At 42.4% G+C, this 12,802-nt stretch overlaps 1 protein-coding gene across 3 annotated transcripts in view; it reads right to left on the reverse strand.

The window, feature by feature from the left end:
- The window catches only part of LOC307235680 (adhesion G protein-coupled receptor D2), a 126,874-nt gene that overhangs the window by 52,496 nt on the left and 61,576 nt on the right, over window positions 1–12,802 (reverse strand). For 2 of the 3 annotated variants that reach the window (XM_080007845.1, XM_080007847.1), the window contains exon 22: window positions 5,406–5,459. The exons of the other annotated variant lie outside the window; for it this stretch is intronic. In XM_080007845.1, coding sequence (XP_079863971.1) covers window positions 5,406–5,459 — 54 coding nt within the window. The remainder of the gene's footprint in view (window positions 1–5,405; window positions 5,460–12,802) is intronic. 3 annotated transcript variants of the gene reach the window in all.

The raw sequence follows: 12,802 nt of genomic DNA on the forward strand, positions 1-12,802 counted from the left end.
TAAATTAAGGTGTTAAGAAGTATAAAGTTAAAAAAGTACAATGTTAAAAGTTGTTTTTCATGTGTTAAAGTTGTGTAGTAGAGGAAAAACATTTGACATGCTGTTTACACCTCTGAAGGTCAGACACTCCAATACATTTCTTCGGCATGCAAGTTTCTATTTATTCTCAACATGGGGGTCCGGGGTCTGCCAGGTTGTCCCTTCATGTGGTTCCAGGAGGGGTCATGTTGAGCTTGATGAGGGAGCTAAATATAGTAAGATATTTAAGCGGGCACAGGAACCCAAATTAGGGCATTTTCTATAATGTGTCAGGGAGGATTGTAGACAGTCCTGTCGATAAATGGACTATGCCGCTCAGCGTGTAAACTCGGGCTTTTCAGTTATGTAAGGTAGGTATCTAAGGTAAGCTATCTACCTTAAACGCATTATTTACTTAACCCAAATATTGAGCTTAATCTGGGTGTTTAGTGCATGTTAATGCACCCAATGATATGAACTATGAAATAGCTACATGGAGTCTGATACAGTGAGGAGAACAAATTTGTTATGTAAACATACTGTAAACACAAACTATACAGAAACATTTGAACACGCACACACACACACACACACACGCACACAAACACATACACACACAAAAATACACGTACACAAACGCACAAACACACACACACACACACACACACACACACGCACACACACACAATCTGTCTGACCCTTTGGCTTCCTATATCTTGTCAAAACTTGAATTAAGATCAAAAAAACTAATCCACTTCCAATTTATATCTATATTTCAGCAGTGTCAGGGGCAGGGGACGGCGCGTATTGAGAGGGATCGTTTTTTATTTGGACCCCGGGACTGACAGCTTTATTTCACCAAGCAATCAAGCCGTGTGTGTACAAGTGTGAGGTCAGCGGGGTCACCAGCCACTGGGTATCGAGCCCGGGGGGTTACAATGGTCAGGAGGCTGGGAACGGCCTGTGGTGTGTGTGTGTGTGTGTGTGTGTGTGTGTGTGTGTGTGTGTGTGTGTGTGTGTGTGTGTGTGTGTGTGTGTGTGTGTGTGTGTGTGTGTGTATGTGTGTATGTGTCTGTGTGTGTGTGTGTGTGTGTGTGTGTGTGTGTGTCCAAACAGCCATGCCCACCTACGGGGGAGGGGGTCAGGGGGCTTCCTCAGGACAGACTGTCACTAAGGGTGTTAAAAGGCTGATATAAAAAAAGGAGATTGTGTGTGTGATTAATTCTGCGGCAGTTTATACAGGGGGTCACTGATGCGGAGTAGAGGAGCATGGAGGACAAAGGTCGCAGTGGCAAGAGCCAGAGGCATAGGGGGAAATAATCTACGACATATTAATACTTTACCATCTTTATTAATGTTTGGCTGTTTTACATATACTATTTTGTATGTACAGTATATTGTGTATTGTTGTGTATATGGTTACATAAATAATACACTACACTGTGTCAGCCTTCTTGTAGTGTTTTCTGTCTGCTTTGTATTTTATATATTATCTTACACTTTTAAATGTTAGTTCCTCAATTATTTAAAAGGTATAATTATTAACAAACATTGAATTATTCAAAAAAAAAAAATTTTTTTTTTGTATTTCAAAAAATATAAACAATTCTCAGTCCCATTTTTCTCTACCTGTAGCTTTTTCTGTCTCCTTTGTAAACAGTAATATACTGTATATTATCTTACACCTTTTAGATGTTGATTCCTCAATTATCAAAAAAATATTTAATTATTAAACAATATTTTAAAAGGTTATTAAAAATAGTTTTGTATTAAAAAAGATAATTCATTACCATATTTCTTTCTTTCTTTTTCTATTCCTTTTTTTCCATTTTTTCTTTTACATTTTCTTGCTGACTTGATGATGTGAGAAACAGGGGCATCAATAAAGTCTTATCTCAGACGCATTATCATTAAGTATCTCTGTTAAGCTGTTGATCGCAGCGACCTTGCCTAAGTGTTACTTGAAAGATTTAAGTACATTTCTAAATAATAAAAATACATCAATATTGGCAAAAATGTCTCTCACAGGGTTAACCCTTGGATAACACGACACCCCCCCCAACTACCCTCCATCCACCTCCAGCTGTTATTTGTCTTCCAAATGGCCGCCATATGAAGCAACAGCACGCCACCAGGGCCCCTTGGTGCTCACGCTGCATGGCCACGCAGCCAATCCCATGTTTTACAACGAGGGGATATATAGGGCCATGTGCGGTCATCTAGAGCAAAATGTCTCCTATCGCGCCTGGAGGACAGGTAGATACAGTATTTCAACCGCGATTTATGGCGCAAAATGGCATTAGCTAAAAACTGCCCGGGAAGCGGCGGCTAGGGGCCCGGGAATCGCGCTCTGTTAGCGGAACCCGGCAAGATTGGAAAATTGTCTGGTGGGCGTGGGGCACTAAAAAACGAAGGGAGGTTTTTAGAGGTAGGGGTATAGTTGGGGGGGGGGGGGGGGGGGGGGGCATCGGGTGAGGTTACAGGAGCCCAATATATCAGGCCACGCCTCGTCACAACACTCACCTTCTATACATTTCTGTACCTCCCTTCCCTCTTCTATTTACCAGTTTTTTTTAAGTGGTTCTTGTCTTTACAGTGTGTCAGACTCTCAGGAAAGGGGGGTCAAAGGGGAAGTGTGTGTGTGTGTGTGTGTGTGTGTGTGTGTGTGTGTGCGTGCGATGCAGCAGTATTCTAAAAATCAATTTGCTCTCATAGATGGTCTCATTCCTGCCTCAATGACCTGACGGAGCTGGAGAAGGGTGTGGCGGCGTATGGGGTGCTGGATTTCTCGGGGTCAGGGGTGGAGGTATAGTGGGTGTGCGTGCGTGTGTGTGTGTGTGTGTGTGTGTGTGTGTGTGTGTGTGTGTGTGTGTGTGTGTGTGTGTGTGTGTGTGTGTGTGAGAAAGAGAGAGAGAGACTGTGTGTGGCTGGAGGATAATAGTGGATAGCGCAAACTGCTATCGGCCATAAAGTGTGGCACAACAACCCCGGGAGGTGAGTTAATGTGATCGCCCATAGGACAAAACGCGACACTGCATGTGTGAGAGAGGAGGGGGCAGAGAGAGAGAGAGCGAGAGAAAGAATGAGGGAGAGCAAGAAAGGGGGAAAGAGAGAGAGAGAGAGAGAGGGGAGGAGGGGGCAGAGAGAGGGGTGTGGAGATGGAGAGAAAGGCGGGTGGAGGTGGGAGGGGGGTTAAATGTGTGTGTTTGTGTCGGCCCGAAGTGTATGTTCTGGACTATAATTGTGTGTGTGTGTGTGTGTGTGTGTGTGTGTGTGTGTGTGTGTGTGTGTGTGCGTGTGTGTGTGCGTGCGAAGTACATTGAACACAGGCTAAGTGATCCTCCCTCTCTACACACACACACACACACACACACACACCTACACACACACACACACACACACACACACACACACACACACACACACACACACACACACACACACACTCCCAGCAGTGTCCAGCAAGGTATAAATACTGTCCTGACACTTTAATGTCAGGGGACATCTTGTCCCGGATTAGAAACTTGTAACCTGCCGGGGAGCTTGACATTGCTGCAATGAAGGTTCTGAGAAGACAAGGGTGTGTGTGTGTGTATGTGGGTGTGTGTGTGTGTGTGTGTGCATGTGTGTGTGTGTTTGGGGGGGGGACCATTAAGGGTCCATGTCTGATGTATAAGGGCATCTCGCATGTTGTGACGGCCTGCGAGCGGCTGCTAGATATACGGCTCTGTGGCTACTTTTCACCGGCATTGCCGTGTTGGTTGACATTTTCCATGTGAGGGAAATTTTATTTCACTCTCAGGCCTCGTCACCATGTATACGGATATTTTTTTAAACGTTGTATTTTCTCTGCGTATGGCCTCCCGTCCAGTCCACACGAAAACGAAAACGAAAGAAAGTTTTAGGTCACTGGAAACAAAGCTTTTCAAAAATTTGTATTAGTGCGGAGGACGTAAAACGGAGCTTCTTGAAAACGCTGACGTCAGGACGTCAACCTGCGTCAGGAACCTACGAGCGGCTGCCGACGCCCGTTGTGTTGTTTTCGGTGTCACAGTTCACTTACCGAGACGCTGAACAGCGCTGAACAACGCCGATTGATCGTTTTATTTAAAGCGAGCATGCAAGTGAAGATCATTCCTCCATATTCCATGTGATGTGAAGTCGCAATGTTAAACCCTTTTGATAGAGTTCAACCTTTAAATAATACTAGTTTTACACACACACCTGGATACATTGTTGTGTAGGTGGCGTAAGCCGCGAAGAAGAAAAGCTGAGGTCATTTCTGTAAACAGATGGTTAAAGCGGCGGACGAGGATCCTTCGGTTTCACTTGTCTGTGTTGTTATGGATTAGGAGAAGCGGGTGGAGGAAGATCGAAATCATATCCCGGCCTTTAATCTGACCAGTGCGACAGATCCAAGTCAGTATGAGCACCGCGTACTGGACTTAATTTTTCTGCGATGATAGTTAGTTCTCTGACAGTGACGCTGAATCTGATACCGGCGTTATCCCGGAGTTGGAAAACATTTTGAACAGCGGATTTCAACCTGAATTTGACGATGAAACAATATTTTCAAGATCCACCAGAGGAGACCCGAAAATACGTCCGTTGACGTCATTAAGTCCGTTGAGGTTGGTGATGCAGATTTTGAACAAATAGTAATGGATCAGATTGATAAATGTAATATTGATAGATACATTTATATATTAAATGACACACTGAGGTTGATATACAGAGACTCATATTATTGATCGACTCTACATTTTGTTGTGTTGTCCGCACTCCTAAATAATTCCACTTTTATAAAATGTGTATATTCTTACTGTTAAATAAAAGCTTTTTTAAAAACAAAGCGGTTGTGTGTCGATGACGCTGTTCAACATTCCCCCAAAACACAAGAACAATGCAGAGATTGCCCCATTCAGCAGGGTGTCAAGTGGCCATGTGGCAAGTAGCCATGTGGCTTTGTCGGTCCTCCAACCATTTGCATTCTGGGAGCCGGCTGAATGAGTCCAAGTGTTGGGGAAACTTTGAGGGTGATTATCTCAGAAACACAAACACAAAAGACGAAGGGTAGAAAAAGTACGGTATTCGCTGTGGTGGTCACATATTATGAAGCTCAATACACATGCTCCTAATGTTCTTCTGTGGTGTTTGACATCAATTTTTATGAGATGTTATCACTCCTACTCGCTTGGCATGCTGATGTCAGCGTTTTAAATCGTTTTTATGTTCTTGTGTGGACCAAGATACTTTTTTTCCATATATGTGTGGATGAGGCCTCAGAGTTCGTCCGAGAAACTTTTGAATGAGATACATGAACATGAGGGGGCACACACACACACACACACACACGCACATTCGAGACATAGCGGTGGGCCACATACTGAAAAATGAAGAGCTTTTCTCCTCTCCTTGATCCTGTTGACCGTGCTTCGAACCTGAAAAAGGGACGGAGGGAGAAAGACGAGAGACAGAAAGAGAGAGAGCATGAGAAAAGAGACAGAAACGAAGAGAAAAGGAGGAGAGATTGTAAGCGGAACACTTGACAGAACACACAATTACAGTAGCATGCAATAAAAAAATCCTTCATCTCTTCCAGAGCGTGTGAAGCTTTAAACTCAAAACAAAGAACCACCCCACACACACACGCACGCACGCACGCACACGAACACACCCACACACACGCACACAAACACACACACACACACACACACACACACACACACACACACACACACACACACACACACACACAGACACACACACACACACACACACACACACACACACACACACACACACACACACACACACACACATAACTGAAAATACGCATAGATAAATGAACGGAGAAGCGTCAGGGGACTTTTCTTATCTGTTCAGCGATTATGGGAAGGGGAGACATGGCGGAGAGTGTTCCGGAACCCGACGGGACTCTTAAAGTGACGACCTCAAACTCTCATCCGTCACCAGTGAACGGAGAGACGGACGAATCAAGCTTTTGGGGAAAGGGGGGGGGGGGGGGGGGGTTCCTGGTCGAACAAATTGCATTTTTTACTCATTGTGAAGAACGGGGCAAAAGCAGCCTGGGAAAAAAATATTGCGGAATCTGCCTAAAAAAGGATTATGGTTTTTTGGAGTATTTTTAGGCTTATGTTCAGTGACTTTAAAACATTTGAATAGTAGGAGTAAATCTATAATAAAACTTACTCTCCCCACACAGTTCATTTATTGCATGAATAAAATGTGAATATATAAAAAATTTACTCGAGAAATTCTAGTTCTCACTGAATCATAATATTACAATATAGAAATGATGACAGTTGATTTAACATATTTTACTCTACCAAGTTCCAGGCAGCTGCACATGAAAGGCTGTGGCCTGCGGAGCTGTCCATGGTCCTGAGGTTCGATGCCATCTGTGGTTCAATGCAAATTTTGACCACTTAATCGCTATTCCCTCTAACTTCTTGTTGTTTTTTTTCAATGTCTTTTGATTTAAATAGGAATTATGGAACCATTTTTGTCAATGTTTGTAATGCCTTTTGCTGTACAATATATTATTCACAGCTTCACAGTTGCTTTTGGAGTGTGTTTTGAAAAGAGGCAAGACAGACTACTACCAATTCCACTACCTACTGATGCTGTGACAGTATTATTATTATTAATAATAATAATAATAATAATAATAATAATAATAATAATAATAATAATAATAATAATAATGTCAAAATATTATTGACAGATCACCGGAAAGTCTGGGCCTGACACCCCTTATAAATGCACTTCAGTTGCACCAGCTCTCTGAAGACGATCACACTCCGCTGCCTTTTTTCCCCTTTTCTTGGTCTCTGCACAGTTACCACCAGGTCTCTACAGACGGTCATAGCGTCACTCTAACTGCGTGTTGCTATTAGAGTGAATTGGACGGTATTTGCAACAAGGCTCATTTTCATAGAAAGGGGCCAATTTTGCACCAAATGTATGAATAATACTTAATTTAAATGCGCAAGAGGCTATTTGGAAGAATGGCACAGGATGCAAAAGTAGATGCAAAAGCAGTTAGCACCGTTTGCAGGTGCCTCGTGAATTAGACGCTCGCTTTTTCCGTCATGCCAGTTGAGCGACCGGGGGGTGACTGAGAAAGTCCTCCCGTTACTCGTAGGGCATTTTTGTTTCATACAATTAGGAAACAGAAGAAAATAAATACAACGGGGACCAGGGACTGCGGTGGAGCAGAGATCGCTTCTGAACTTTTGATTAGGTGGGAAAGATGCATGGTTGGGTGCCCCCTGCCCCCCGATCTTGCAACTCAGATCAGGCCCATTTAAATTTGATTTTGGTTTATTTATTATAAGTAACTCTTTAACAGCATGTAACTCTTTAAATGCATATCATGTTTATAGTTCATTTGTCCTTCAAAATGGATGCTTGACATCATGTTTTGGAGAAAAACATTTAGTAGTAGCCTGATAAAATTTATTTTAATTTTTTTTTTTTTTTTTAATCTATCTTCTGTAAAATATAAGTGGATGATTAACCAATTATACATATACATATATATAATATACATGATGTATAAAAGTACAGTTCAGGCTGAGGACACATAATAAATCAAATGTTTAAAACATGCACATGCTTATGTTGTACATAGAAAAAGAGAAAATGTCATACACATTAAAATTTGTATTTGTATTTGTATGATTCTGGAAAAATAAATAGCTAGATTTTTTTATTCTACCCTTTAATCTACTCTATTATTATTTTTTTTTATATCTCTGCTGGAATAATGCCATGCTTAATGTACAAATCTCTATGATATCTGATATCATCATAAAAAAGTTAAAAAAAATGTAAACGAAGAACACATTTAAGAAAAATCTGAGAATTGTTTTTTTGAATTGATGAATAATTTTACTTTATTTATTGAATAATGATATCAAATATAATTCTTAAATTAATACTGAAATACCCAAAATAGACATTAATCTCTATTGTACCTATTGCTTGGTACAATATTGTATAGAGTGTGTGTGTGTGTGTGTGTGTGTGTGTGTGTGCTGTCGACGCACACTCTAAATTTGCAGCCGCTGTGCTCTTGTCTGTTGTCTCTGTTGTCCCTCCCACCGCGTTAGTGAATATGTATCACAGCGAACGGCTTCATTAGGTCACAGCCGGCCATAAATTATGACGGCGAACACACACACACACACACACACACACACACACACACACACACACACACACACACACACACACACACACACACACACACACACACACACACACACACACACACACTGAGAAGCAGCCATGCATGCACGCAGATGATGTTTTTACGCAAAACTTCATCATCATCGGACGGCCACGTAATGAAGAGTAAAAACCTTGTGACAGGGCAGATTCATAAGGACCAAAGTCAAGTGCCAAAAAAACGAGAGAGCGAGCGAGAGAGGAAGAGAGAGACGTCAGAGGAGATGTCTGCCTTAAATTAAAACTTTCTCAGCGAGTGGGGGGGGGGGGGGGGGGGGGGGGGGGGGGGGGGAGATTTTGTGGATATCAAACACAGTCAGCTCACGGAGGTGATTACGTGACGCGGCTTAATGAATCATTTGACAATGAGGGGAAGGGCAACGATTTAGACAAGCGCTACGCAGTTAACATGTTTTTCTGTTCTTTCGTTTTTTTTTGTGAGCTCAAGGTTTTTCGGCGATGACGCAAACGTGCGGATTCCCATGTAAATGCCTGTGCGGCGATTAGCATATGAAAGCGGCACGCAGCCAAACACCTGCACACATCCTTGGAGTTGATGGAAATAAAAGGTCATAAAAAGCGGAGATTTACAAGGTGACCACCAAGGAAAAAAAAGGTAATTGCCATGAATAACGAGGAGCTTTTGCCGAGTAATTAGCGATTTAAAGTGCGGCGATCGAGTTTAATAGCGGCACATGAGGTCCGTCCTGATGCCCCACACTTGTAATTACGGAGCTTGTGTTTCTTCAGGCTTCCGATGGATAATCTAATAGGTTCCCTGTTAATGCAACACCTTTTTCTTTTGCACATCAAAGTTACCAGTTAATTTCTTCCACGGGCGTAAATATTTACAGCTTAACAACAATGATAATAGGGCCAGTCAGCCAGGTTTTCCATTTCGCGTTAAACATTGTTATCTTTTTTAACGGGTTGCTTTTCGCCCTGTTTCTTTTCAACGCAGTAGCGCAGTGTAGTAGTGCAGTCACAATAATAACATTTTAGTTTATGATTTATTGTCAAATTAATAACTGCAATTAATCAACTAATTAAAACACGAATCACAAATTGTCTCACTGTCATAGAACAAACCTGGTAATGGTTTAATAATAGTGTAATAATACACACATTATGGAGAGATAAATGTTTTTCCATTGAATATTGGAAAAAACACAACATCTCTAACATTTCTCGCATTTGGATTAAAACATATAATCGGGTCATTCAGGTCATTCGAACTATTCAGGCGATCGGGCGCTGAGGTAACAATTGAGACCGCTCTGATCTGCAGTTTGGAAGGTGCTTTTCCCATCTCGCTATCATCAGAAGCCGCTCCTAAACTTAAATCTTGTTCCACGCAGGTTACCAGCTATCTTAAACCAACAAAATCCCAAACCTTGCACTTTAGCCTATAATTCCTTGGAAAAAGAGTGAAATTTCCATTCAGACCACTTCTGCGATCTTTGCGCACAACTGGTATTTCCTCTCATGCGTCAGCGAGGGCAGGACTGGTTTGGGTGAGAGACGGAGATAAATAGAGGAGTGAGATGAATGACAGGTGAGAAGGGGAAGAAAGGGAATTGAGAGGAAGAAAACGTGTTGAGGATCACAGAGGAGAGAAAGAAAGGATGTAAAAAGTGGATTATCATGTTCACCCCACCCAAAAAAATGTTAACAAAGGAGCGCCTTGAGAAAAGCGACACCCGTGCATGGGATGCTCACAAATTGCGTAGTGCTCCGGGGTCAAGGAGACGCTGAGAGTAAGAAAATGGATTCCACGGCAGTAAAAAGAAAAAAAAAGCCACTTAGCCGCAAAACGCAGCTGTGATTTATTTCACGGCGCGGGGGGTCGGCCTTCCACGCCTCGGCTGTGACTCAGGAAGACCAGAACGCGGCGAAAGGGACGGAGAGCGAAGGGACGACAAACGAAGGAGAAGAAGAAGAAGAAGAAGAAGAAGAAGAAGAAGAAGAAGAAGAAGAAGAAGAAGCGACGATGGCAAGAACAAGAGACGGTTCAACTTCGTCACTTTTCAGAGGAAGAACCCGGGCCGTGGTGGGTGGGGGCAGGTGGAGAGAATGAGCGAGAGGGGGAGGAGGGAAGGAGGGATGAGGGGAAAATGGCTATTCACTGTTTCCCAAGAGTTACTGTGATGATGTTGTGGGATCTTGATGGGTTGTGATAAACTGATAGCGTTTCATTTTGTTACGCCCTCTCACAAAAAAAACCCCAAAACTATTATATATCACTGCATATCAGAAATACTTCAAAAGACGTGGACCAATTCAAGCTCAAGGGAATAAATGCCGCTTCTCAGAGAAAATCCATTTTGGAATCCACTAAAAAAATCCACTTTGCAGGCGTGTGGAGGTGTTTGTTGGAAAGACCCCGTATTTTGTCTAATTTTAAGGGCGCTTACAAATCTTCTAAATTGATTTGGGGTAAATATTTGCTTAGGTTTTTTTTCGTTTACTTTCCTATTGTCCTGTAAGTATGAGGAGTCAAATTCCTCGTATGCGTACGTGTAATTGGCTTGTAAAGCCTGATTTGCATTCACATATGCCGTGTTTAGTCCGTTGGCCTGGAACCCCGGTGCGTTCACCCCCACGGTGCATTGCGTTTGGGCGGGTGTGAGCACAGCAACACACTCACACTCGGGTGTAGAACCAAGACAAGCGCTCCCAGGCCATGTGCCAGAGGCGCCTCGCTCTGATTCCAAGTGAACCGTAGAGCGGCTCCGTTGCGGTTAGAACACAATTCCGCCCAATTGCAGGAAGTAAACCAAACACGCTATGTATCATGGGCTGTGGGTGGGCATTTGTTTAAACATTTCCAGCCCCGCCCCTCAGAAAATGTATTACTTATTTATGTATTTTTTTGTCTCTTTGTGCAGTTGTTACCAGACCCGCCTGTGGCGCCGTAGCTTCACCTGGCATCCGCTGGCTCTCAGCGGGCACTTCTAACAAGTAGTGATGTCCTTCCACAGAGACACCGTGAGGCAGTACTCTTCAGACTTACTGGCGCGTTATAAATTTTACTATAAAATAATAAGTGTGTCGGCCCTCATTAGCGACCTCCGTCATACGCACGCTCCTCTCCACCCCTCCTCCAACTGAGAAAATAATGTAAAGCCTCGAGGAAACACAGCTCTCACATTCCCCAAGATGCAATCTCTTAAAGCGACAGGCTCCATATCGCATAACACAGTGTCAAACCCATAGAAAACAAACAAAAAGTATACACTTCAATAATCAATACATTTTATTGGAAATACAAGAAACCGAGAATTAAAACAGGCAGCACTACAGAAAAACAAAGACTGTGGAGGCCTAGCAGCCCCAATCTTCAGATACTACTATCTTGTTACACTAATCTCTGTCGCAATGTAGCTGAATGTTATTCTCCCTTGTAAGTCGCTTTGGATAAAAGCGTCTGCCAAATGACTAAATGTAAATGTAAATGTAAATCTTGCGAACCATCTTCAATTTATAATTAAATGGTTACAACCAGAGCAACAATTGGGCCATGGATGGCGTGACATTGAACAAACAGAATGTCAGGAGTTATCAATATCTGATCTCCCCTTCCTTACTGAATCAATAAGGAAACATAATTGCTTTAAAAACCCATTCATCGCAACAACTCTGTCAGCCTGGTGGAAATTCCTCAAACTCAGTGGTCACACTCTATCTCCAAACTAATTCACCCCAATCTGGCACAACCTGGATTTTCTGGTTAAAAACAGACCAATAATCTTTTGGTCTTGGAAAAGACAAGGAATTACCCATCTGGAACACATTTTTCAAAACAATTTGCTTATATCCTTCCCAACCTTAATCCAAAGGTATAATATCCGTGGCCACGGCTTCCTTCAATTCCTTCAATTACAGCAGTCTCTAAAAGTTAAAATCAAACTGACGAACAACATCCTACAACCACCTGAAATGATTGAACATCTCACTCACTTGAAAAATCCCTTTTCCAGAACATACAAACTTTTATTAAAAACAGATGACACCTTATCTTTACCTACAATGAAATGGGAAAGAGACCTTGCTGTTCCCACTGATATCAACCTGTGGAAGCTTATTTGCAACAACACCTTTTCTATGACCCGCAACTCCAAAATGCAACTCGTTCAATATAAGATTCTGCACAGAGCTCGTATCACCCAACACAAAATGTTCAAAATGTCCCTTAATACCAGAGATGACTACTTTCATGCCTTCTGGCTCTGCCCACCTGTATCCAAACATTCTGGACCAACATCACCAAGAAGCTATCAACCCTTCTGGGTCGCAGCATTCCAGTCTCCTCGACTGTATGTCTCCTCTGTGACCTCTCCTCTTTTGGAAAAGCACTCCAACAACACCAACCCATTTTGATCACCTTAACAATTGTCAAGAAAATCATATTAATATTAATTTTTAACCTGTGCTGTCAGCATGCTGGGCAGACAACACAGAGTATTTGTGCCATTTGCATCCAGGACAGAGTTTGTCTGCAAGTAGAGTTCAACTTTTCAACATGCAA

This window comes from Zeus faber (assembly GCF_960531495.2).
Source record: "Zeus faber genome assembly, chromosome: 1".
Taxonomy (NCBI): Eukaryota; Metazoa; Chordata; class Actinopteri; order Zeiformes; family Zeidae; genus Zeus; species Zeus faber.